This window comes from Halichondria panicea, chromosome 16 (genome assembly GCF_963675165.1).
Source record: "Halichondria panicea chromosome 16, odHalPani1.1, whole genome shotgun sequence".
Lineage (NCBI taxonomy): Eukaryota > Metazoa > Porifera > Demospongiae > Suberitida > Halichondriidae > Halichondria > Halichondria panicea.
The window spans coordinates 1,886,546-1,910,248 of NC_087392.1; the positions used below are offsets into that span (position 1 = coordinate 1,886,546).

A 23,703-nucleotide genomic window follows, 5' to 3' on the forward strand; every position below is an offset into this window, starting at 1 on the left:
AATAAACAACTTTGACCTTTGGCTTTGGTATAAGTCTAAAAGGTCAAAAGGCTAAAATTAATGTACTCACTCGATATAGTACTCAGCGTCTAAGAGATGGCTTCAATGGCTGATCAACATACTGTGGGACTAGTTCATGCCCCAGAGGTGCTTGCTGCAAGCTCATCCAGCAGCTCATCTGCTGATCAGAGACCCACCACTGGATACAAGCGACCTAGAGTGAGGAGATACTAACACTTAGTCTGCTTGTAATATACACTCTCTCATACACAGCTCTCTGATGAGCAGGCCAAGCGACTAAACAGACCTCAAATACCAGTCCTAGCAGACGACGAGCTCACCTCTGATTCAGACTCTGATATCGAACCAGACGTGCCCACAGGCAAGTACATGTTATAGAAGTATTTCATCAATACCCCCCTCCCCCTCCTTACACTTAGTCTCCTTACAGGATTAGAGGGAGCAGCGTTTGCCAGTCGTATGCCGGCCAATAAGATGACTCAGCAGGAGGCGGAGTTCTTCTACGACATAGCCAGAGGGTCACAGTCGGCAGTGCTCGAGTTTCTGTTCATTAGAAACAAGTTATTGGCCACCTGGTTGGCTGACCCCACCCAGGAGCTGACTGGCGACAGGGCACAGAGCACAGTGCTGCTACCCCATACAGGTAGGTGGCCTTAGGAGTGTGTGTGTCGTTGAGATGGAGCTCTGTTGTGTGCAGGGAAGGCTAACCTGGTCATGCGTATCCATGGCTACCTGCAACGATATGGTCTAGTCAACTATGGTGTGATCAACAGAGTCAATCCTATGCACGGTGAGTTAATTACAACTTAAGAACACAACTTTTAAGTGGTTCGTTTTCCACCTTTGACTACCCCTAACTTTGCTAGAGTATCCAATTTAATTATTCTTCTGTAGAGCCTTGTGTTTCTTTGCAGGAAAGATGCCATTCAAGGTGGTTGTGTTGGGGGCTGGGGTCAGTGGACTAATGGCAGCAAGACAGTTGGCATACTTTGGACTTGAAGTCATCGTAGTAGAAGCGAGAGTGAGTAAAATTTTTTCTTTGTTATGTAGGTAATCTATCAGTAATATATTTCCCAGGATCGTATTGGTGGGCGTGTCCATACCTTTAGGAAGGGGCAGTACGTAGCGGACTTGGGTGCCATGGTGATTACCGGGCTGGGGGGAAACCCCCTCTCCATCATCAAGAAACAGACTGGTCTCAACATGTCCAAGATTAAACAGCGATGCCCTCTTTATTTCACAACCGGTAACAATCAGTTTGTGCACTGTGTACGATTCATGAAAGTCCTGGAGAACATTTACTCTGCAAGTGCTGGAAAATTATCCAAGAGTTTGTATGTACAGTACTTGCAGATTGCTTTACTGTATATTAACTAGCCCACTTGTTTTCCTGCCAGGTGAGATGGTGAAGAAGGAGACTGACAAGACAGTGGAGCTAGAGTTCAACAGACTCCTCGACTCTGTGTCCCACCTCTCACACCACCTGCAGGTCGACCAGCTGGCGGGGAAACCCCTTTCATTAGGCCAGGCTCTCGAGCTCGTTATTGAGTGAGCTGATATACATGTACTACTACGTGTAATTATAACCTGTTAGTGGGTCAAAGTTTTGGCTTCACAATCAAATATAGTTTATTAGTCTCGACATTCTAACCTTAAGCACACGTTTTCTTCACACCTGTGTAGACTACAAGAGAAGCACATTCGTGAGAAGCTGTTAGAGCATCTCAAGTCCACCATGGTAATGCAGTCAGAACTGATGGAGATGCAGAGGAAAGTGCTGGACACGGAGGCGAAGATCACCGAGACTCATGGTAGACAGGAGAGGCTGTTGGAGTCTGCCACAAGGTCAGCTAATTCCCGTAATGTTTGCATACTCTTCATGTACACTAGGCAAAATTTTACACTCAATAAATATATTTTTACCTCACAGCAAAACCTTTTGTAAATGCGGACTGCAATTATTATTTTCTGCAATATTCATTTCTTCATCCCCTCAGTGATAGTGACCGAGAGTTTGTGAGTCAGTCCATTGAGGCGGAGCTCATCCAGTTATTTAAGAGTTACGATGACCTGTGCGAGCAGAGGCAGGAGCTCGAGAACAAACTGGACGAAGCAGAAGACACTACTCTACCGTGAGCTTAGTACTTGTGCACATACAGTAGTAGTACACAGTAGGTTACATGATCATTGTTGTACCCATACAATCTCTATACCCTGCACATAGTATATAGCTTCATGCCCCCCCTCCTCTCCACACACACACACACACACACACACACACACACACACACACTTACACTTGTAGCTCTGTCTACCTATCTCCTCGCGACCGTCAGATCTTGGACTGGCACTTTGCCAACCTCGAGTTTGCCAATGCCACGCCCCTCTCCAAGCTATCGCTCAAGCATTGGGACCAAGATGATGAGTTTGAATTCACAGGATCTCACCTGGCCTGTCGGGATGGTTACGATCAGCTCCCCTCACAGCTGGCAAAGGGACTGGACATTAGACTCAACACGGCTGCCTATGAGGTCAACTACAGTACAGATGGTGAGAGACTCCTCATATTGTAGATACAGCAGTGGAGATTGGGTAGACCTTCTCCAAAGCACCAACTTTGTATGGACCCCAACTTTCCCTTTCCAAAGGTTTCACTGCAACTATCTTTTCCAGTATTCCATGTGTACCTATACATTTCATAACCCTTATAACTTACTCCCTGTGTGCAGGTGTTGAGATACACACTCGCTCCACACAGACGGGCTGCTCCACCATATTCAGAGCGGATGCTCTCATTGTGAGTGTTCCTCTAGGAGTCCTCAAGTCCTCGGCCATCACCTTCCACCCTCCTCTCCCAGAGTGGAAGACTCAGGCCATTCACAATCTCGGCTTTGGGCTGCTTAACAAAGTGAGTCCTTAGAACGTTACTAGGTGTACACTCCTGAGACACGTACTGCACAAATGCAAGATCTGTCCAAAAATGCACTGGCATTGCTGTGTGTGCATGTACAGTAGAACCTTGATTATCCGGCCCTCCATTATCTGGAACCTCGATTATCCGGCTTGGAAGTTTCTTTTTAATCAGATTAGAAAATGGTCGTGTCCCTGAAATGCGCATGCGCATTGCAGCTGTTACTATGGAGACAGGTCTGCTTATCTTCTGCGCATGCACAAACAACCATGTGGCACTGCTGTTTATCAATAAAGTGGGTGGATCAAGACGTGGTTTATCTATTCGATTATCCGGCATATTCACTTATCCGGCCTGCCTCTGGAACCAAGGTGTCCGGATAATCGAGGTTCTAGTGTACACTTGTATATAACTGCATTACGTAATATTAACTCTTTCTCATAAAGGATTTATTGTGCAGGTCATATTGTGCTTTGAGCAGCGTTTCTGGGATTCACATGTACACCTGTTTGGTCATGTTGCTACGGGAACTACCTCAAGAGGACAGCTGTTCATGTTCTGGCACTTGAGTCATGCTCCAGTGCTCATCGCTCTGTTAGCAGGTGAGAAATCATAGACCAAATAATTATAGACTATTATCAGTTGAGTAATCATGTTGGTGTGTGCAGGTGAAGCAGCTGTCAAGTTTGAGTCCCTACCTGATGATGTGATTGTTGCCAAGGCACTTTCTGTTCTACGCTCAGTTTTCGGTGATCGATCAGTGCCTGAGGTAAAGTATTGTAACGTGAGTGCATACTTTTATCACATGACTTCTACTCCCCAGCCCACAGATAGTCATGTGACCAGGTGGCGTCAGGACGAGTATGCCCGAGGCTCCTACTCGTATGTGGCAGCTGGCTCTAGTGGTAATGACTATGATTTTCTAGCAGCTGCCGTCAGTCCAGCTCGTAACGGTCCATTGGTCCCACGCCCACGAGTATTCTTTGCTGGGGAGCACACCATTAGAAACTACCCAGCTACTGTACATGGAGCCCTCCTCAGTGGACTCAGGGAGGCAGGAAAGGTCGGACAATGTGCAATGTGTGCCTTGTTATACGTAGCTTAAATTATTAACTTTTCATGTCCACTTCATTCAGTTTCTTAATTATATGCAGGTTGGAGACATGTTGCTGGGTGCCCCGTACACACCCCGCCCCCTATCAACCAATGCCGAGGTGGCCCAACCAGCTGCCCCCCTCGCTGAGCTCGTGTCACAGAACTAACTGGACTCTCTATAACCCTGTACATTATGTGTTTCTTTCATTTTGTACTACAATGTATTTCTTTTGATCTCTACTGCATTCATAATACATGATTACATATTGCTCTACAATTTACTAAACTGGAACCTAAGGTTATTTTATGGGTGTAAATGACGTCATGATTGATGATCATTTATAATTATTCAGAACAGCAGTGATAATTATATGCACAGGTAGGGGAATGCAAGAATATCATACTATAATAATATATTATAAAGACTGAATGTATTTTTGTGTTTGTGGGCAGAGAAAGAAGAAAATAGATCTCACTTCCGCACTGAACGTATCTTTATAGAGGGTCTGGGTCAGAGTCAAGGAGGCACCAATGACGACAAGAAAACACCATTAATAATTAAAGTATTCACGACAAAACACACACTCAATTAGTAAGATACGGTTTCTTTGTCTTGTCCTCACTTGGTATCTGAAGAGGAGAAGCACAGCTGTAAATAAGTGGGTTACGAGAAGCAGACAGTCTATAACAATATCATCCATTAAATGCTCTATACACAGCTACATGTAGTGTACCTTCTTCGTGGTAATAGGGGAGATACTTGACTTGGTTTCTTTTTGTACCACTTTTAGCCTCTTTTTTTCCTATGATAGAGGGAGCACAGTGCAATGAACAAGAGGTGTGGTAGCTATTACAAGTGGTTACCTTGACATCAGAGTCGCTGGAGGCGTGACTGGCAGGCGAGTCCTTCCTCCTCTTAGTCTCTGACACATCCTTCTCAACAGTTAGTTCCACTAGCTATAGAGGTGAGAAATACGTTGTGAGCATAAACGTAGCTACTTGCTAGTTATTACTATAGCCTCGTTCCCTGGCCGGTTTTCTCTAGCGATAGGTTACAAAAGTCAGGCCGGGAACGAGGCTAGTTATAAGCACACAGGATACCATCGCTGTACAGAATGCTGACACGGCAAAGAGACACGTAAGAGTATTATATGACAGTAGACATACCCTCTTTCTGTCTGATCGCCGCTTGTCAGACTTCTGGTCTCCGTTGGGAGCAGCTGCCTCCGTCGGTTCTCTAGCTGTCCTCTCCGAGAGTGAAGACTGTGGAGCATAAGTACACGCTTTAATCACCACAACTAACTCAATATGGCCGCTCCTCAAGAGAGTATGTCGCAAGGTTGCCACGGTCCAACGAGCCTCTCACCTTGCTAGAGCTGTCATCAATCTTACGCCTCTTTACGTCTGGATAAAGTGAGCATTACACAAAAGTGAGGAGTATAGATACTATATATGCTCTTAAAAAAGGAGCAAGGGTCTTTGGTACGGTTTGAAGTAAAACTTTTGTATATACACATGTACTTCCACTGGTAACCACACTATTCTACGTAACTACCCAAAAATTTGAATTAAACCTAAAGTTATGGATGCAGCAATGCTTAAAATCTAGTCTATATAAGACAATAATTATGTATACACAATTATGCTGGAACAGTTACAAACCCAGTATACATACCCTTCTCAAGTGAGGGGTCTGGAGAGTCTATCTGGTGTCGCCTGGTGCCGGTACGAGGGGAAACAGCAGCTGCTGGTCCAGTGGGCGTGGCCGGACTACTCTTCCTTACCTTAACAACACCTGTAGCAAAATTTGTATAATATGCTACAGCAACTGTCAGTATGAATGCAAAGAACGAGATATGAAACTAGCGAGAGAACTGCATGGTCAACTAGAACACTGAACAAACCTTTCTCATCTATACCTCCATTACTGGAACCCTCAATGGACGTTCGTGACTTCCTCACTGTCGTGGACAAACTTGAGGAGCTCTTGCTTCCATTGCCACCTTTCTCTTTGGCTTTGGTCTCACTTGGCGACTGACTCCTCTCCACTGTAGACTGAGTCCTCTCCCCGGAACTGCTTCTCGAGCTCTTTCCTGAGTTTTTTCCGCCTGCAGATGGGTCACTATCTTCAGTTACCTTTACAGCAGACTCCTCGTTACCCTTTTCTTTAACGTCTTTGGTCTTAGATGAGGATGTGGGTGTGGCCTTAGATGAACCCCTAGAAGTGGTAGCCGGTGTGGCTTTGGTAGATGTGATCTTAGACGACGTGGGAGCCACTTTTTTCGATGCAGATTTTGAAGAGGCACCTCGTAGGCCATCATCCTTGTGATCAGACTGCTGCGCTTTGACCCTCTCCTCTCGGATGTGAAATTCTGCTTCCGGTATCAGGTTCGGTTTATGTGCCTTCAGCTTACCAGCACACCTGTGTATAGCAAAGAGCGAATAGAATAATTATACTAAAACTACACAAAATCTGAGAGAAAATGTAGACAACTAGAGCACTAAAGTGCAAACCCTCGGCTGGTGACATGATTATAAAGAAACCAGAAGAGTGATATAATGCAGTGCATGATGTTGTTATCATGTATGACTTGCACAGCAACTCAGGAGCAATAAAACTAAACCAGTCTGGAGGCATGCTGAAACATTTGAGAACAGGTAGTGGTACTATAGCCTACATATACCTATAGTATAGGTATATGCACTGTGGATTAGGATCACAGCAAAGAAGCCTGGAGTCTCAGAGAAGTATGGCTCCAGGTCCTGCATGGAGTAGGATCCCAGTTAGCTAAAGCAGCAGGAGCTATAATTCAAGCTTTCTACTTTAGTGACCCTGTTCCATTGTTCCTGGTATATAGCTTTCTACTTTAGTGACCCTGTTCCATTGTTCCTAGGAACACTTGCATCCAGGTAAGCAGACCCAGTCATAGCTTTTGCTCGTTTTTATTTGACAACAAAGGTTTAACATCAAATTCTGCCACTATTAAAACTAATAACTTGTTGTGTGAAGGCTATCCGTGCTGTAAACGCAGTGCTGTGGCATCCAGGTGAGTAGATTCACCTGTCACAAACAAACAAACTAGAGCACTAAAGTGCAAACCCTCGGCTGGTGACATGATTATAAAGAAAGAGTGATATAATGCAGTGCATGTAGTGATGTATGACTGAGCTGTCTAGCACAGCACTAAACCAGACTAGAGGCATGCTGTGAGAACAGAGTTTTAGTGGTAATGAGGCATGCACAGTGGACTAGGATCACAGCAAAGATGCCTGGAGTCTCAAAGAAGTATGATATGACTCCTGGGATCCTGGAGTCAGCTAACAGAGCAACAAACAAGTCATAATTCTAGCTTTCTATTCTAGTGACCCTTTTCCACTGTTTTTGGTACGGGATCACTTCAGCTGTAAATACGGAGGGTGCCTCGAATAAAGGCCGCGTGTAGTTTGCTAGCTAGCTGCCAACGTGCAAGTTCAAGCTTCTTAGTTTATGCTTGCTTTTATTCGACAACAAAGCTCTAACATCGAAATCTACTATTGATAACTTAATAATAACTTATTGTGTGAAGGCTATCCACGCTATAAACGCAGTGCTGTGGCAGCCAGGTGAGCAGACCCTGAAATTACAAACAGACAAACCAAACGACTACTATACCCGTGGCCGCCCACGCGCGCCTCGGGTAACAAACTAGACGACTACTATAAGCCGGGCCGCGTGGGTTAATAAAACAGCAGCTGCTCTATAAGATTGTTATAATACTTACTTAACGTTGGTATGCATGAACGGCTGCTCTAAACCATAAACTGGAGTTATTGACGCACCCCAAGGCAAGTGTGTAGAGGTCCTGCCTCTTGTCCTTCTCCTCCTCCAAGATCTTCTCCAGCCTCTTCTCCAGAGCGATGCTCAAATGGAACACCTTCGGGTAATACGGCACGATCTTGATCAGCACGAAGAGTGCATTGCGAAGCTGGAGTGGAGGGGGGAGCATGGCCGGGGTATGTACATGTAACATGCAAAACAAAGAACAACAAGGCAGTGTGTAGTCATGCATGTAATGATGATCATAAACACAAAACTGAAGAGTACATGTTAAGTGGCACTAGCCTAGCTCCTACAGTCGCATGCCACATATACACGCTATACGAGTGACCCAGCTAACCTGTAGATAGTCCTTGGACTCCAGAAGAATTGCAAATGACTTGGTGAGTTTGAAGTGCCACTTGAAGGTGATGTGCCGGAAGTTCTCATAGTCGAGATCTTGCTTCTCATTTCCCTGGCCGGATGACCTCATCATGGAGATGAAACCAGGTGTCTTGGCACACTCGAGACTGTACACAGAGTCTTCCAAGTGCCATCGACTCACCGTCTCCAGTAAAGCACCGAGGAAACGACCTGATGGGGGGGGGGGGGTAGTTACACGGAGTCAGTGCATGTATTGTACAACAGTGATAAGAAATACGATAGCTAACACCAAGAGTAGATACTCTTATCTACTCTTGCTAACACCTGCTAACACCCATACAAGAGGGATCGATACATAACAATGTCAGACATTATCAATGTAGGGGATATAGGTGCACAGTTGTGTTACCGTATCTCATGGCTTCATTCTCAGTACAGCAGGACACAGTGTAGGAAATGTCAGAGAACATCTGTGGCACAGAAAATTAAATATATCAGTGTGAAATGACGTTATCGAAACTGTTAATATTTAATGACTCATAACTGATACAAACTAGTGAGGTACGACTACTTGGATGTGAGCAACACACTCTGTCAAAGAAGAGAAGTGTGGAGAAGTTAGGTGTCTGCTGAGAATGGAGGGCAATCACAAAGCGGGCACAATAAAGAGCATCAAGGGTCGTGAACCGACAACGCGGGAACACACACAGCTGTAGGAACTGAGTGATGGTACGATTCTTGGCAACTTCTACAGTAAGTGTGTGTGTGTGCACGAACAAAGGGGTTCAACAACATGGCTGACAACAGAGCTGAAATTGAAATATTGTTTTTGGGTGAACTCAGAGCATACACCAGATTGAATCGTCAGAGCACCGCAAGGGTGTGGTCAGAAACACGGACCAATAGGTGATTCATCACAGTCCACATGGACTGCTGTCAAAGGCCTTCTTTTATACTACAAAGCAATCGCTACATATTGTGGTGTCAATGGAATGCAATGAATAGTGGTTGGTACTAACTTGAATTGAACCAGTTGGCCTTTTCGTGCTTGATCCAGCTCATGACGAGACGATGGTTATCTTCTTGTCGTTGTTTTTCCTCCTGGAGCTTCTCAATGAGGACGGAGTTTCTGTCCTGTTCCTTCTTCTTCTTGCTGCTTGTCTGCAGTGAGCAATAGAGGGATAGAGGGAGTGTTATGATTAAGACTACAACAATAAAATTGCTGCTTTAATCGTCTGCGTGTTATCAGATACTAACAAGACTACATGTACTGTACAAAATTGTGTACATGCCTGGATTAATTTGCAGTCATATGCACAAACAGTTTAGTATACCGTTTACCATAGTACATGAAAAGTAGTTCATCACTTTGGATACACATACATTGAACACAAAACACACGCACCATATCAGAGGAGCTGTCCAAGTCCTTGATGGCCTGTTTGGCTCTGCCGATCTCCTCGTCATAGCGACCAGTCGGCACGTAAAGGTCATAGGTGGAGAGTACCCAGAAGGTGGTATAGAGGCGACAGCTGACGTCCTCCCACACTTTAGCTGGATGCAGTCCCCTCACTGCCTCCACCACTGGATCAAGCACCTCACAACAAGCAGAGCGGAAGTTGGCCTGTGGGTGTGTACAACCCAAGGTAGAGAGGGTTACTATTAATTTTTATATACAATTCTAAGACATTGATACAGGACACACTTAAACATAGATAGAGGTGATCTTTACCAGAAGGTGCAACACACAGAGATACTGACCTCTTGTCTAGAGGCTTTGGCTTTCTTGTCTAGTTTCTCAGAACCGGCAGCCTCCTCAAGGGCAAAGAACTTGTCCTAATAAAATGTGAAACAAGAAAATGCTTACAGCATTGCGGCTAATAATTAGTATGTTCAAATAACTGACCAGATATTATACCAAGATGTATGGAAAGCAAAGCTTAAATCATTAGGACTAATAGCTACACACTCACAGTGATAGCGGTGTGCAGGACAGGTCTGAGCATGTAGAAGGCCACATCCACAGGGAGGTGGTAATCTAGGCGGAGCTCCGTCAGGGATGGCAGACGACCTTTGTACTCATCTGGGCTGGTGTGTATAGACAGGAACTCTCCAAACTGAACCAAGGTGTCCAAGCACTGGGAAAGATGGCATGTGTGTGTGTGTGTGTGGGCATTCAGGTAAGACAATCAACCACACCATCAGTTCAGATAAACAGTGGTGCACATGTTCACATGCAGAGCTAATGGGTGACCTCTAGTGAACTAGGCAGCATGTTGTGAGAGAAGGAACAGGAATGGAACGGAATATGGAATGATAGATATGAAAACAAGCATTAGTCTATCTTTATGGTTGACACAAAACACAGTATACTTTATATTGCCATTGTAAGTGCCTGTGCACAGTCAGAGTGTAGTTTGCATAAATACAAGTCCATATCATAAAATAGTTTAATATGCGTCCCTGATAAACAGAACTCTCACATTGTCATAGAGCATTCCGACCAGCTTGAGGTGGCGTGACTCTCCGTCCACGTGTACGATGCAGTCCCTCTGTTGGGCCATGAGCAGGAGGAGGGGGTGGCTCAGTTTGGCATCAACCAACGCCTCTCGCAAACGCTGACACGACTTCTTAGTGTTGCGCACCTGCCCATAATAAGCTCCCTGGGAAAGGGTAGTGGGAAAGTGTGTAATAGTACAAGAAGACACATACATGTGTAACTACAACAGCAACACAGAGTGCAAATCTGTTAACAAGTAGTAGTTAATGTGTGGGTTGTGATGGTTGCAACAAGACAATGTAGATGGTTAAAACAACCTCACATTTTAGTAAAATGTAGTCAACAATTGCTGGAGCTACAGCTACATGTACATGTGGCTCACCTCTGCTTTGAGCAGCTCTCCCCCAGAGAGTGCCTCCAGTTGCTGACTAGTCACTGTCTCTGTGACATCAATGCCAGCCATCTTCACAATCACCTCCTTCAGGACCAGCAGGTCCACGCTGCATGTGAGAGTCATGTGACCACCCAATGCACACCCATAACTTACATACACAGTACCAGCTACGTCATACATAATAACGAAAGAATCCACACTACAACAGCATACACATGCTGGCAATAGTCATTCACCTCTTTCCTGCCTTGAGCTGGTTGGCCACATACTGTAGGAGTCCAGTAAGCTCAATGGAGTACTTCTTGAAGATGTTGCTACAGAAACTTGAGAGGCCTTTCAGCCATTGTGAGATGTTTGTATCGTTGTACTTCATTCTCTCCTTCTGTGGACTACCAAGTGCTTCAATGATACAATCTGACAGGGGACTGTTAAGAAAACAAAGCACAATCATGCTACCAGGTACTTAGTTTAATTTGTTTACCTATACATTGGGTTGGCACAAAAAAACAGACCAAGTATGCAGTTATAAGATATCTAAACAGCTGCAAAACAAGCTTAGCTGAGTGATAGTACATTAGTGCCACAACAAACGGCATTCTAACCTTTTAAACAAAAAAACATCATAAGAACTACAAACCACCTGCCAGTGGTTAACAAGGGAGAGCCTAGTACATGTACATGTACAAAGAGTACAGGAAGCTAGATGGTGAGCTAGGATACATGCTAGGACATCATAGCCGAGTGGGGTGAGATATTTGAGGGAATCTACCACAGGAGAGATAAAGTTATCATAGCGCTGGATCTGAGACAACACCTGCAACAAAATAAAGCACTCAGTTAGCTATGCACACAATGCACGAATTGGTCTAGTACACAGTACTAGTGTAACAGTGTGTAGGACAACAACACGTTCAGCTTACATTGTCGAATATGACTCCTGGGAAACCGTCAGTTAGTCATGCATGAACTGGTCTAACGCACAGTGTACAGGACAATAACACTGCATGGCTTACGTAGTCGAATATGACTCCCGGAAAACTGTGGCTGAGCTTTCCAATCTGTCTCCCTGATGGCTTGATGTTGTCCACGGTGATACGTCTGCAAAGGGTGCATGTTTGGACTAACAAAAACAAAATTCAAAAAACAACCCCACAACTATATATAAGTATGAGCTTATAGCGGACAACAATAGAATGCACTTTGTTATGGCTACTCTTAATGGCCGCACTCACTTTTTAAAATAAAAATGTACTTTTGAGAGTACATAATTATGCTAATTAAGCAAGCTAGTAATTGACACTGAACACACTAGCTAGTTGAGTGTATGTTTGGCTGCTAGCATCAATGCATACTTGTCCATTGCCTAACAATCTCATGCAAACATAAACTCTGTACTCACTTCATAATGAACTTTCCTCTGTTGAGGGTTTCTGTCTTGGCATCAATCAGCTCAGGATGATGCTGGAACGAGTCGTTCTTCCATCTTCCATACAGTTGGTATCTGTAGCAGGTGGAAAGGGTGTATATGTACATGTATAATCTTATATGTTTCTTGATGTTGGATGCTCTCAAATCATCTAATGATTTATGAAGCTACATGTAGGAATTTCTGTGTTAGCCACCTGGTCTGATAAGGCAGCTGCTTGACCATGGCCCAAGCCTCCTCGGCCATCCCACAGTTACTAGGCAACAGACAGAGAGACGGCAGTAAGACCTCATCCAAGATTGTTAGGAGCCCTTGATACACAAGCTCCTGTACATAGCAATGGTAATAATTAGATACTGTGAATGTCTATACTAGCTGATACAGGGAAGAAAGGGGGAAAAGTGGGGGTTAGTGGGAAATAAAAGACACAATGGGGGATCATAGTGGGGGAGAAAGCTGGTGACATAAGATGTACTATAATGTCTACATTACCAAGAACACTGTAATGTGTGCACATGCATGACATGAATATTGCAATGTGCATATCATATTATATAGCGGGTATATTTCGAGGGTACATATAAATGTTCGTGGTTTTCGCGGATTAAGTATGTACCGTGAAATTAATATCACATGCATGCGTGCTCCAAAAAGGCGCTACTACACCAAAATTAAATCGTTGAAAACCTTTCTAAAGGTATTTCTGCGAAAATTTATACCCTCGAAATATACCTGCTATACAGTATGCATGTCAACGTGCATATTGTAATGTTCATATGAATGCACACGTGTGTACATTAATCGTCATAATAATTTTGACGTAGATAACACCCCATACTTTAAACAACATGGTCCAATTTCATGATTTTCTGAGAAGGAGCTCTTTCGTATGCTCAAATGGAACGGGCTATAATTTCTCATTTTAGAAAAACAGGCCCAAAATTTACCTTTGATTTGACATAATCTGAAAGGCCTATCTCTAAGCTTTCCGAAAATCATGTTATTAGACCAACAGAACTAAAGTTATGGCTGTTCAAAGTTGCTTTATTTATGCAAGTCAGTAAAGTACCTTCTCTTGCGAGGGAAGCTCCCCACTGGCTTTGATGGAGGCCCTCTCCTTGAAGAACAGTCTTCCAAGTCTGAGGAGTTTCGCAATTAGGATGGGGTCAGAGTGTAGGGCAGGGCCAAGGTGACAGAGCATGTCGATAGTGAGAGGGTACAGGTCCTCCATCTTGGAGCAGGTGGGGATGGGAAGGGTGGTGCTACTACGGGGCTTCCCCTTCACAGCACGAGAGGCGTAGCTGCATGGTTTATCAGATGGGCACACAGAGCTAATTATACAATCTGTTTGCTTCTAGTGAAATTGTGTACTTCAAAATCAGTATCGACCACTTCCCTATTGATACCCAGTAAGGGCTATAACAGTAACTCACTTTCTATAGAGTGGCTCTAGGACGTGAGAGATGAGTGAACAGAGTGAGCGTGCTACCGGGGGCGACCAGACGGCCAGGAACTGTGGGAGGAGTTTCATAAGAGAGCATGCCCCCTCCCAGTCCCCGAACTCAATGAGGGCGTGGCATAGTCCAAGCTTCTGGTTGAACTCTATCGATAGCAGACGCTCTCTTTGCACCTACACATGACGAAAGCAGATTACGTACACTTGCACAAAACAATACAGGGTACGGGTACTTTCAAGGATTTACATCCACACACATTGCATGAGTCAACAACCACACCTTCTTCTCTTGCTCAGCGTCTGCTTCTTTCTGTAGTGTTTCCTCACTTTTCTCCTAGAGTGAGGGAATAACCTATAAGCTGAATAACATAAGATGTGATTCTTACTGCAAAGGAGACAATATTGGCCCTCTTTGCTCGAGTGAGGGCATCATCCAGTGATGATTGGTGCAGCTCCTTGAGTGTGGAGTCACTCTGAGACAACTGTGAGAATGGTAACAGTTTGAAAGCATTATAAGTGTTGTTGCATATTATTAGACGTAGCATACACAGGCAGAGATGATGGTGCTTACGTGAGGGTACAAGTCCTCTAGTGTGACTAATCCGCGGTGTAAGAGGAGGGCAGAGAGCTTGTAGAGGGACGAGGGGGTGGGAGAGTCAGTACTGCCATCAGCACTCTGTGGAGAGTGGAAAGTCATTTTGTGCAGTAAAGAAATACTGATCACTGTCTCCACACCTGGAACTGGTGGAACTTGAAGCCGAGGACGTTAACAAAGGTGTTCTTTTCACAGGGGTAGTCGTGGAGAAGAGAGAGGAAGAACTCGTGCTGATCCAGGTGGCACTCAAATGCCTCCAGGATAACATCCAGCACTCGGTTAGGATCAAGGTTGAAACGACCTGCACACACACACACAGACAAGATTACAGCCACGAGGGTAAAATATTTACAGGCATAATCTGATGATGAGACAGCTTTGTCAGCATTCATAGCCATGGTTATGCACTGCTTTTACTGAGAAGCTACCCCTATGTCGAATACACACATGAGATGTGGTACTGACCAATGAGAGAGCGTATATTGTCGAGCATGGCTGGAGCAGCTGCCAGTGGCCTCTCCTCGTGACCCAGCTCCACCACCAGCTTAGAGTAGCCCTCGTTCTCCTCTCGGAACAGGTTAAACTTCTGCTGCTTGTAGCTGCATGACAACAGTTACACAGAATGTGTACAACAAACACGACAACTCTCAAAAATATTACGCTAGCTCAAAAGATAAGATTAAAACTTTGTGTAGAAGAATCGAATAATCACTCACAATAACTTTGTTTTGGTCTTGACATATTTCTGATTGAAATTCCTAGCTGAAGGGACCAGACTGACTTGCTCCAGTGTCTCCATCTCTAGTCGCTCCTTCAGCAGCGGCTCTCCAACAGTTTTCTGAGGAAGCAGAAAACAATCAATTAGAGGCTTTATTATAATAAGAAAAAATGGAGTGTCTGTCCCCTTGTTAGTTTAAAGTACGTGCCATAAGAGCGGTTGTCACGGAAACAAATGCAGTCCTCTCATCCTTGTTCTCATTGCTGATCGTCTCAGCATCTGAAATACGTAAGAATTATATTATTGAGAAGGAAATTTTTTCCACGATCTTACCAAGCACGGCCAATAGGTCAGAGAGTACAGAGGGCAAATCAGTGTCCAAGTCCTACATAATTATAAGTATGATTGGTATTGTATGATTGTGGGTTCCCCTTACGTATATAGATGTGAGTTCTGAGATAAAGGTGGCCACATCCTGTCCGTCCAGTGCCCCAGTCACACAGTGCTTGAGCAGGTCGTACAGCATGCCACGCAACTCTATAATTCAGAAGCACATATTGACGTACTGTGTGGAATGTTATTATGTAGTACTAGTGTGCGTTTTCTCGTATTTGTCAGGTAGACCTCACCCACACAGTCGGTTCCATGTGTCCCAGTGGAGAGTACGTCCTCAAATAAAGCAAGGCTACAGTGGTGTGGTGTGTCACTTATTTATTGTAGGCCATCAAAAGACAGTCTACTTACGCCTTGTCATGGCCTTTGGTGCTCCAGTCCTTGACCAGCTCCTCTGATAAAGCCATCATCCACCTTGTAGGTGCCTAGCCTAGCCTAGCGCCTTGTACGTACTATACTCTTGATTTACAAACCGTAAACAGACAGCCACGTGGCCAAGAACGAGGGCGGCCTTTAATTAATATGTACAGTGCGCATGCCTAAGCCATGTGCGCCCTGCGCCTTAAGCTTTAGCAAGATCTTTTTTGTTTTGTTTCTGCACAGTTGGAATTTGATCAAGGTAGAATGAAGTTTGTTGCTCTAAGACTTATTGCTGTTTTGGCCCTTTCTCAGTTGGGTAAGTTCAAAGTGTGATTACCTATACGTACATTAGATCCAGTCTTGGCATCAGATCTAGGCTGTCATGCAAGATCTTAGTTATTCTATGCAGTGTAAGTTGCTATTATAAAGCTGTAGCACAGACGTATTTCATGTATTTGCTTAAGCAAATTAATAGTAGCCTGCTAGCTATAAAAAATTCTTTTAAACCACATATTGGAGAGATTTAATAGCTATATAGAGAGTCAGAGACTTACATGACTGTGATAAGATGATTTTGGATCTACCACTAATTTTCCCCCACACAGTCTCTGCAGACTACGGTACTGAGACTTGTGATGGCTTGGATCATTTGAGTGAGAATGTAAACCCCACCCTGGGCCAGTGTACTCGCGATGCAGAGTGCACGCAAGTCAGCTGCAGTTCACAAACCTTTGGAGTGCCTGACGCATCCATAACTCTCCTACCTTGTAATGTACCTCCAGCCATCAATATTTTTGCCATTTCTGGAGGTGTAGTGGCAGGGGACTACACTACATCGACCAATGCAGTGGACCAGCCACTCGTCCTAGGGGGCACCACCATTGCTCTTCTTGACTGGATTGTTGTTTACAACTCTGTCAACATGGAATTTGAAATTCAAGTATGTTAATTGCCATAATTATATAGATAGGTAACTAATGTACAACCAATCGAGTTCATGCTGCTGTAGTTGTAGTATAGCTGGAGGCTTGACTGCTATTAAAATTTATGTGTCACCTTCCTTTCCAGATCAATGGATCAATTTTTCCTGACTTAAACACAAAGTCGCCTTTTTTCACTCTAACCACTATTCCGATTGATACGACAGTGTGTGCAGGTAAGCTATATAGCTGGCGTCCATGTGTCTCACTGCATGGTGTGCATATAATATGCATATGCAGTCATGTTTCCAGTATAATTATACATATTCATGTTTTAATGTCATCGATCAGCAACAAATTTTTGATTTTTGCAGTTACAACACCTCCACCGACGACTACCAACCTTGTCACTACCAACGTTGGACCAACGAGTTACTGTAAGTAAATTGCTCTGTACGCTTTTTTGATATGCTGTCTCCACTAATACATAGCTTATAATTATATAAGCATGCAGTATTACATTTTGATGCAAAAAATAAATTCAGCTTTTGGGCTTTCCTTAATTCCTATGGCCCCCAACCAGCAATGTCTGGCGTCCATGTGTCTCACTGCGCTGCATGCATGGTGTGCATATAATATATGCATATGCATGCAGTCATGTTTCCAGTATAATTATACATCATGTTTTAATGTCATCGATCAGCAACAAATTTTTGCAGTTACAACACCTCCACCGACGACTACCAATCTTGGACCAACGAGTGGCTGTAAGTAAATTGCTCTGTACGCTTTTTTTGATATGCTGTCTCCACTAATACATATAGCTTGTAATATATATATAAGCAGTATTACATTTTGATGCAAAAAAATTCAGCTCTTAATTGACATTATGACATCAAATTTATTATCAGTACACAGTATCTAGCCCCCAACACAGCCTCCTATCTATAGGTATACTGACAGCTAACTACACATTATGATCATTTTGTTCAGTGTCATTTTAGAATGCAAATACTGACTATTTTCCCAGAAGTATAGTATAATTATGAGAGGTCTAACCATGATAGTCGCAGTTACTTCTATAATTATTACCACGTGCGTGCGCATCAGGAGTAGAGTGATTGGTGTGTGTGTGTGGACACAAAAATGAACTGTTTGAGAAACTGCTAATGAGACAATAGTGGTTGAAAAACAAATAGGCTATTGATAATTGCAACTTGTAGGCAATTAAAACAGTGTTTTCTAGTCGATCCAATCGTTGTTTTATATATTTATGATCATTCCTGATCATTCCCCATATAATAATGTTAAGGTCGTTACAGTTATAATCTGTTTGCTGCTGTGCGATGAATCAACGCACAAGGTGAATACTCTATGAATATCTTGTTATGATAATTGTCTTGTAACTCTTATGCTAACTTTGTATCTGCAGGTGCTCCAAAACTTCAGTTTATGCTTGCTGGACTGATAGTATCCCTCCTTATAGCCATGCTTGTGTAACTGTAATTACTGTCTTGACTACAACTCAGAGTTTAGCTTTCACTCTGTATTTACATATAATTATATAGCATGATAGATTTAGTGTGCAGTTTATCTGGTAAATGAATGATGATGGTGAGATAAAATGTCATAATTGAAGGCTAATTTTTTAGCTAGGTTTTCTCAGTAAAATTATAATAGTTTTACAGTTCGTCTTTTCCAGTGCTTGCAGCCAGCAGTCCACAAGAATAAAAGTGTATCCTATCACTCCGAGCATCAGGAAGGTACTTCCTATATTCATCAACATACCATGCACACGATCGAAATTTCGGTCCAATCTTGTATCCACTGATAAAGAGAACTCTTCCAGTAATGAAGCTCAAAATGTAGATAGGTACCAGCTTCATCTTGGAATCCTCAAGGTGTACGGTGAGGGCAAGAATGATAAAGAAGGCCAGTACTATCTGCTCAAAAGTGTTTGTGAGGATATTCTTTTCCACTTGGAGGAAGTGATTGTTCCTGGAAAATTCAAATGCCTCCAGGATAACATCCAGCACTCGGTTAAGATCAATGTTGAAACGACCTGCACACACACACAGACAAGATTACAGCCATGAGGGTAAAATATTTACAGGCATAATCTTAGGATTAAATAGCTTTGCTCACCATTGATAGCCATGGTTATGGAGCTGCAAACTACCCCTATGTATTTACATAAATGTGGTACTGACCAATGAGAAGAACATATAATTATTGTCGAGCATGGCTGGAGCAGCTGCCAGTGGCCTCTCCTCGTGACCCAGCTCCACCACCAGCTTAGATTAGCCCTCGTTCTCCTCTCGGAACAGATTAAACTTCTGCTGCTTGTAGCTGCATGACAACAGTAATCGACAGTAATTGACAACAACACGACAACTCTCTATTACGCTAGCTCAAAAAATAAGATTCAAACTTTGTGCAGGAGAATTTTGAGAGATCAATCACTCACAATAACTTTGTTTTGGTCTTGACATATTTCTGATTGAAATTGCTAGCTGAAGGGACCAGACTGACTTGCTCCAGTGTTTCCATCTCTGGTCGTTCTTTCAGCAGCGGCTCTCCAACAGTTTTCTGAGGAAGCAGAAAACAAGAGGCTTTATTATAATAGAAGAAATGGAGTGTCTGTCCCCTTGTTAGTTTAAAGTACGTGCCATAAGAGCGGTTGTCACGGAAACAAATGCAGTCCTCTCACCCTTGTTCTCATTGCTGATCGTCTCAGCATCTGAAATACGTAAGAATTATATTATTGAGAAGGAAATTTTTTCCACGATCTTACCAAGCACGGCCAATAGGTCAGAGAGTACAGAGGGCAAATCAGTGTCCAAGTCCTACATAATTATAAGTATGATTGGTATTGTATGATTGTGGGTCCCCTTACGTATATAGATGTGAGTTCTGAGATAAAGGTGGCCACATCCTGTCCGTCTAGTGCCCCAGTCACACAGTGCTTGAGCAGGTCGTACAGCATGCCACGCAACTCTACAATTCAGAAGCACATATTGACGTACTGTGTGGAATGTTATTATGTAGTACTAGTGTGCGTTTTCTCGTATTTGTCAGGTAGACCTCACCCACACAGTCGGTTCCATGTGTCCCAGTGGAGAGTACGTCCTCGAATAAAGAGGCTACAGTGGTGTGGTGTGTCACTTATTTATTGTAGGCCATCAAAAGACAGTCTACTTACGCCTTGTCATGGCCTTTGGTGCTCCAGTCCTTGACCAGCTCCTCTGATAAAGCCATCATCCACCTTGTACAATGTACCTACCAGCCAGTATGTACAACTCTGAACTGTACTAGATCTATACATGAAAAAACCTTTGTTGATGTCAGGGTATGGTATTCAACCCATATGCACCCTCTAACAAGAATACAACCCTAACACGAAAGCATGAAATGGAAAAGAAAAGAGCTTACGAGCAGAGAATCAGGGAGGTCGAGCATGCTTCCTTCACTCCAAGTGTATTGTCAGCCCATAGATAGATCTACTATGTAGTATCTATGGTCAGCCAGTGGAGGCCTCGCTAAAGGTGCTACAGTATTCTACAAAAGACTTGCCACAATGCTCACAGAGAAGTGGGACCAGTCCTACAGCAGTACTATAGCAGTACTATACTTTAATACTATAAGCTGGCTCAGATGCACCATCTCCTTCAGCCTTCTAAGATCAGCAGTACAGACTACAGTGCATACGCGGTGCACGCTCGTCCAAGGGGAAGGCAGCAAGATCTATACCCCTTGTAGACTTTGTGGCCGCCGAGACCAACCTCAGGCCATGCTGAACTCTATAACTTTGCCATTATTATCATTACAACGTCATGTCCATCACTAAAAATTTTTCACGATTATGTGCTCACCTTTCTACTGCGCATGCCTATACTGCTATAGCCTATTAATTAACATCTTTTGCTAAAGTTGTAAAGTAGTAAAGTTGTAAAGGTAGAAAAATGAAGTTTGTTGTTCTTAATCTTGTTGCTGTTTTGGCCCTTCAGCTAGGTAAGTTCAGAGTGTGGTTACCTATAATATGTACACTAGATCTAGAACTATAGAAGTCTTGTCATCAGATCTAGAACAGGGCTGTCATGCTAGATCTAGGTGTACTAAATATAAAGCTTTAACAGTATTTGTTTACTAGTACCAGGAGTGCACTCCTGTAGTACAGTATAGTAGCCTGATATATAGTTATAAAATACTTCTTTGCACATGGTAACGGGAATCAAATACAGACAGTGCAGTGTAGTGAGATTTAATCATGATAGAGCAGGCCCAGTGACTTCCATGTGATCATTGACAGAGGAGTAGGAAGATGTTTTTGTAAGGGGGTGCTGAAGGTGGCCAGAGGCCACTGACAAATCTGGGGGGTCTGGGAAAATTTTGGCATTCTACATTCCCGAAGATAAATTCTAAGCAAATTTGGTATAAAATTATCAGTATCAAAATTTGCCAATTCTACGTGAGTTTACCTGGATAAATTGTTCTGCTATACAATGTATATACTGTTAAGTGGGTATGATTGTTTAATCTACATGATTGTCATTACTTATAAGAATATCTACGATGTGGTTCATCTAGCTGACCTTTGTACTGTGTACGTAACTATGCTAGTATAGCTAGCTAGCTCAGTAACTATTAGCTACTAGCTCGACCACTATACTAGGTGCTATATCAAGCTAGCTACGTAGCTGTTCTGAACTTCATGGAGCAAGTAGGTAAGGTAGCTTGAGATAAGGGGGTGCTCCAGCACCCTGAGCACCCGTGCTTCCTACGCCACTGATTGATGATTTAGATCTACCACTATGCACACCACACAGTCTCTGCAGACCACGGCACTGGGACTTGTGATGGCTTGGATCATTTGATTGAGAATGTGGACCCCATCCTTGGCCAGTGTACTCGAGATACAGAGTGTACGCAAGTCAGCTGCTCAGGTTCACAAACCGTTGGAGTGCCTGATGCAACCATAACTCTCCTACCTTGTAATGTACCTCCAGCCATCAATATTTTTGCCATTTCTGGAGGTATAGTGGTAGGGAACTACACTACATCGACCAATGCAGCGGACCAGCCACTCACCGTAGGGGGTACCACCGTTGCTCTTCTTGACTGGATTGTTGCTTACAACTCTGTCAACATGGAATTTAAAATTCAGGTATAGTTATAATTATTGTAAAACCAAGTGAGGCATGCTAATTTTGTGGTGCTGTAGTTGTAGTATAGCTGGAGGCTTGGCTGCCATTAAATGTGTCACCGTCCTTTCCAGATCAACGGATCAGTTCTTCCTACCTTAAACATGAAGTCGCCTCTTATCAATGAAACCATTATTCCAACAGTGTGTGCAGGTAAGCTGTGCTGTAGCTGGCGTTCATATGCCTCACATTCATATAATATATGCAGCCATGTTTCAAGTATGTACATCATGTTTTAATGTCATGCAGGTACAACACCTCCACCGACGACTACCAACGTTGGACCAACGAGTGACTGTAAGTAAATTGCTATGTATGCTTTTTTGATAAACTGTCTCCACTAAATACATAGCTTGTGACCAGTATTACATTTTCATGCTATTCATCTCTTGGCTCTTGGGCTTAATTCCTTATTCTTATGGTCCCCCCAACTGTAGCAATGTTTTATATTATCGGTAGACACAATGTCTATGGTCCCCAACACAATAACAGCTAACTACGCGTTACCATAATACTTTGTCTGCGGCTATTAGAGGGGGAAATTCCCAAAAGTACTATTGTTTATGTGAGGTCAAGGTCTAGCTGCAGTATGATAATTGTTAATTTTCACCTCCCAGCCTTGTCTTGTGATGGCTTGAGTGATTTGACTGAAAATGCGGACCCCATCCTGGGCCTGTGTACTCGAGATGCACAGTGTACGCAAATCAGCTGTTCAGGTTCACAAACCGTTGGAGTGCCTGATGCAACCATAACTCTCCTACCTTGTAATGAACCTCCAGCCATCAATATTGTTGCGATTGCCGCTGCTGGAGATGTGATAGGGAATTACACTACATCGACCAATGCAGTGGACCAGCCACTCGCAACACCAGAGGGAATCACCCTTGTTCGTCTTGACTGGATTGTTACTTACAACTCTGTGAACATGGGACTTAAAATTCAGGTACCGTATTATTATTATTAATAATTTAAACACCAAGTGAGCCAGATAATGGTGCTGTAGTTGTAGTATAGCTGGAGGCTTGACTGCCATTAAATGTGTCACCTTCCTTTCCAGATCAATGGATCACTTTTCCCTGCTTTAGACATGAAGGTACCTCTCTTCAATACAACCACTATTCTGATAGATACGTCGGTGTGTGCAGGTAAGCTGTGATGTATAGCTACTGAGTACACCAGTTACAATTTTTTTGCAATTTGCTGAATGTTAAGCACCAGAGTTATTATACTCTTACGCTAACTTTGTATCTGCAGGTGCTCCAAAACTTCAGTTTATGCTTGCTGGACTGATAGCCTCCCTCCTTGTAGCCATGCTTGTGTAACTGCTATACAGTAGTCTTGAATACAACTCAGAGTTTAACTTTCACTATATAGATTTAGTGTGCTCTATTGTGAATAATGATAGTGGTGATTGAGATTGATAAATTTCATGATTATAGTATTGTCCTATTGTGTTTGTCACAATTCAGCTTTCATTATTGCTTTTGGTGGTTAGACAAAATGTATGAGCACAATACCCGATCATGCAGACAA

At 43.3% G+C, this 23,703-nt stretch overlaps 4 protein-coding genes across 11 annotated transcripts; 2 read left to right on the plus strand and 2 right to left on the minus strand.

Annotated features, from left to right (window-relative positions):
- Positions 1-22: 22 nt before the first annotated feature.
- Positions 23-4,304, plus strand: LOC135349929 (lysine-specific histone demethylase 1A-like). The gene is made up of 15 exons (XM_064548591.1): positions 23-219; positions 274-382; positions 452-664; positions 719-811; positions 936-1,042; positions 1,099-1,267; positions 1,419-1,569; positions 1,705-1,866; positions 2,019-2,153; positions 2,327-2,571; positions 2,751-2,929; positions 3,393-3,534; positions 3,601-3,701; positions 3,756-3,995; positions 4,087-4,304. The coding sequence occupies exons 1-15, from the start codon at positions 97-99 to the stop codon at positions 4,192-4,194; spliced, it is 2,277 nt and encodes a 758-aa protein (XP_064404661.1). The 5' UTR covers positions 23-96; the 3' UTR covers positions 4,195-4,304.
- A 51-nt stretch (positions 4,305-4,355) lies between these two features.
- On the minus strand, positions 4,356-16,193 carry LOC135349913 (THO complex subunit 2-like). 3 transcript variants are annotated; one of them, XM_064548572.1, is made up of 37 exons: positions 16,041-16,193; positions 15,926-15,981; positions 15,733-15,833; positions 15,630-15,681; positions 15,505-15,575; positions 15,295-15,416; positions 15,044-15,177; positions 14,719-14,879; positions 14,555-14,659; positions 14,370-14,465; positions 14,264-14,317; positions 13,961-14,157; positions 13,597-13,828; positions 12,724-12,854; positions 12,501-12,602; positions 12,115-12,199; positions 11,822-11,915; positions 11,338-11,515; positions 11,090-11,207; positions 10,691-10,870; positions 10,181-10,345; positions 9,969-10,043; positions 9,613-9,831; positions 9,227-9,368; positions 8,798-8,955; positions 8,617-8,677; positions 8,185-8,417; positions 7,847-7,992; positions 6,187-6,449; positions 5,932-6,135; positions 5,703-5,822; positions 5,394-5,431; positions 5,195-5,290; positions 4,892-4,984; positions 4,762-4,830; positions 4,629-4,657; positions 4,356-4,533 (listed from the first exon to the last, which is right to left on the minus strand). In XM_064548572.1, the coding sequence occupies exons 1-37, from the start codon at positions 16,097-16,099 to the stop codon at positions 4,500-4,502; spliced, it is 4,473 nt and encodes a 1,490-aa protein (XP_064404642.1). In that variant the 5' UTR covers positions 16,100-16,193; the 3' UTR covers positions 4,356-4,499. The 3 variants fall into 3 exon arrangements, with proteins under 3 accessions (XP_064404642.1, XP_064404641.1, XP_064404640.1); XM_064548571.1 differs by having other exon boundaries at positions 5,947-6,449; XM_064548570.1 differs by having other exon boundaries at positions 5,932-6,449.
- A 52-nt stretch (positions 16,194-16,245) lies between these two features.
- On the plus strand, positions 16,246-23,673 carry LOC135349962 (uncharacterized). 3 transcript variants are annotated; one of them, XM_064548644.1, is made up of 7 exons: positions 16,246-16,365; positions 16,655-16,989; positions 22,245-22,323; positions 22,420-22,467; positions 22,788-23,113; positions 23,228-23,315; positions 23,425-23,673. In XM_064548644.1, the coding sequence occupies exons 1-7, from the start codon at positions 16,314-16,316 to the stop codon at positions 23,490-23,492; spliced, it is 996 nt and encodes a 331-aa protein (XP_064404714.1). In that variant the 5' UTR covers positions 16,246-16,313; the 3' UTR covers positions 23,493-23,673. The 3 variants fall into 3 exon arrangements, with proteins under 3 accessions (XP_064404714.1, XP_064404713.1, XP_064404715.1); XM_064548643.1 differs by lacking the exons at positions 16,246-16,365; positions 16,655-16,989 and adding exons at positions 20,854-20,980; positions 21,796-22,133; XM_064548645.1 differs by lacking the exons at positions 16,246-16,365; positions 16,655-16,989 and adding exons at positions 21,551-21,693; positions 21,796-22,133.
- Positions 18,405-20,896, minus strand: LOC135349989 (THO complex subunit 2-like). 4 transcript variants are annotated; one of them, XR_010399058.1, is made up of 8 exons: positions 20,172-20,896; positions 20,059-20,112; positions 19,866-19,966; positions 19,764-19,815; positions 19,639-19,709; positions 19,437-19,558; positions 19,180-19,318; positions 18,405-19,031 (listed from the first exon to the last, which is right to left on the minus strand). XR_010399058.1 is itself a non-coding variant. In XM_064548677.1 (8 exons), exons 2-8 carry the CDS (start codon positions 20,179-20,181, stop codon positions 19,270-19,272), a joined length of 459 nt encoding a protein of 152 aa, XP_064404747.1. In that variant the 5' UTR covers positions 20,182-20,286; positions 20,402-20,896; the 3' UTR covers positions 18,405-19,269. The 4 variants fall into 4 exon arrangements, 3 of the variants coding, with proteins under 3 accessions (XP_064404747.1, XP_064404748.1, XP_064404749.1); XM_064548677.1 differs by having other exon boundaries at positions 18,405-19,318; positions 20,172-20,286; positions 20,402-20,896; XM_064548679.1 differs by lacking the exon at positions 18,405-19,031 and having other exon boundaries at positions 19,308-19,318; positions 19,680-19,709.
- Positions 23,674-23,703: the final 30 nt, after the last annotated feature.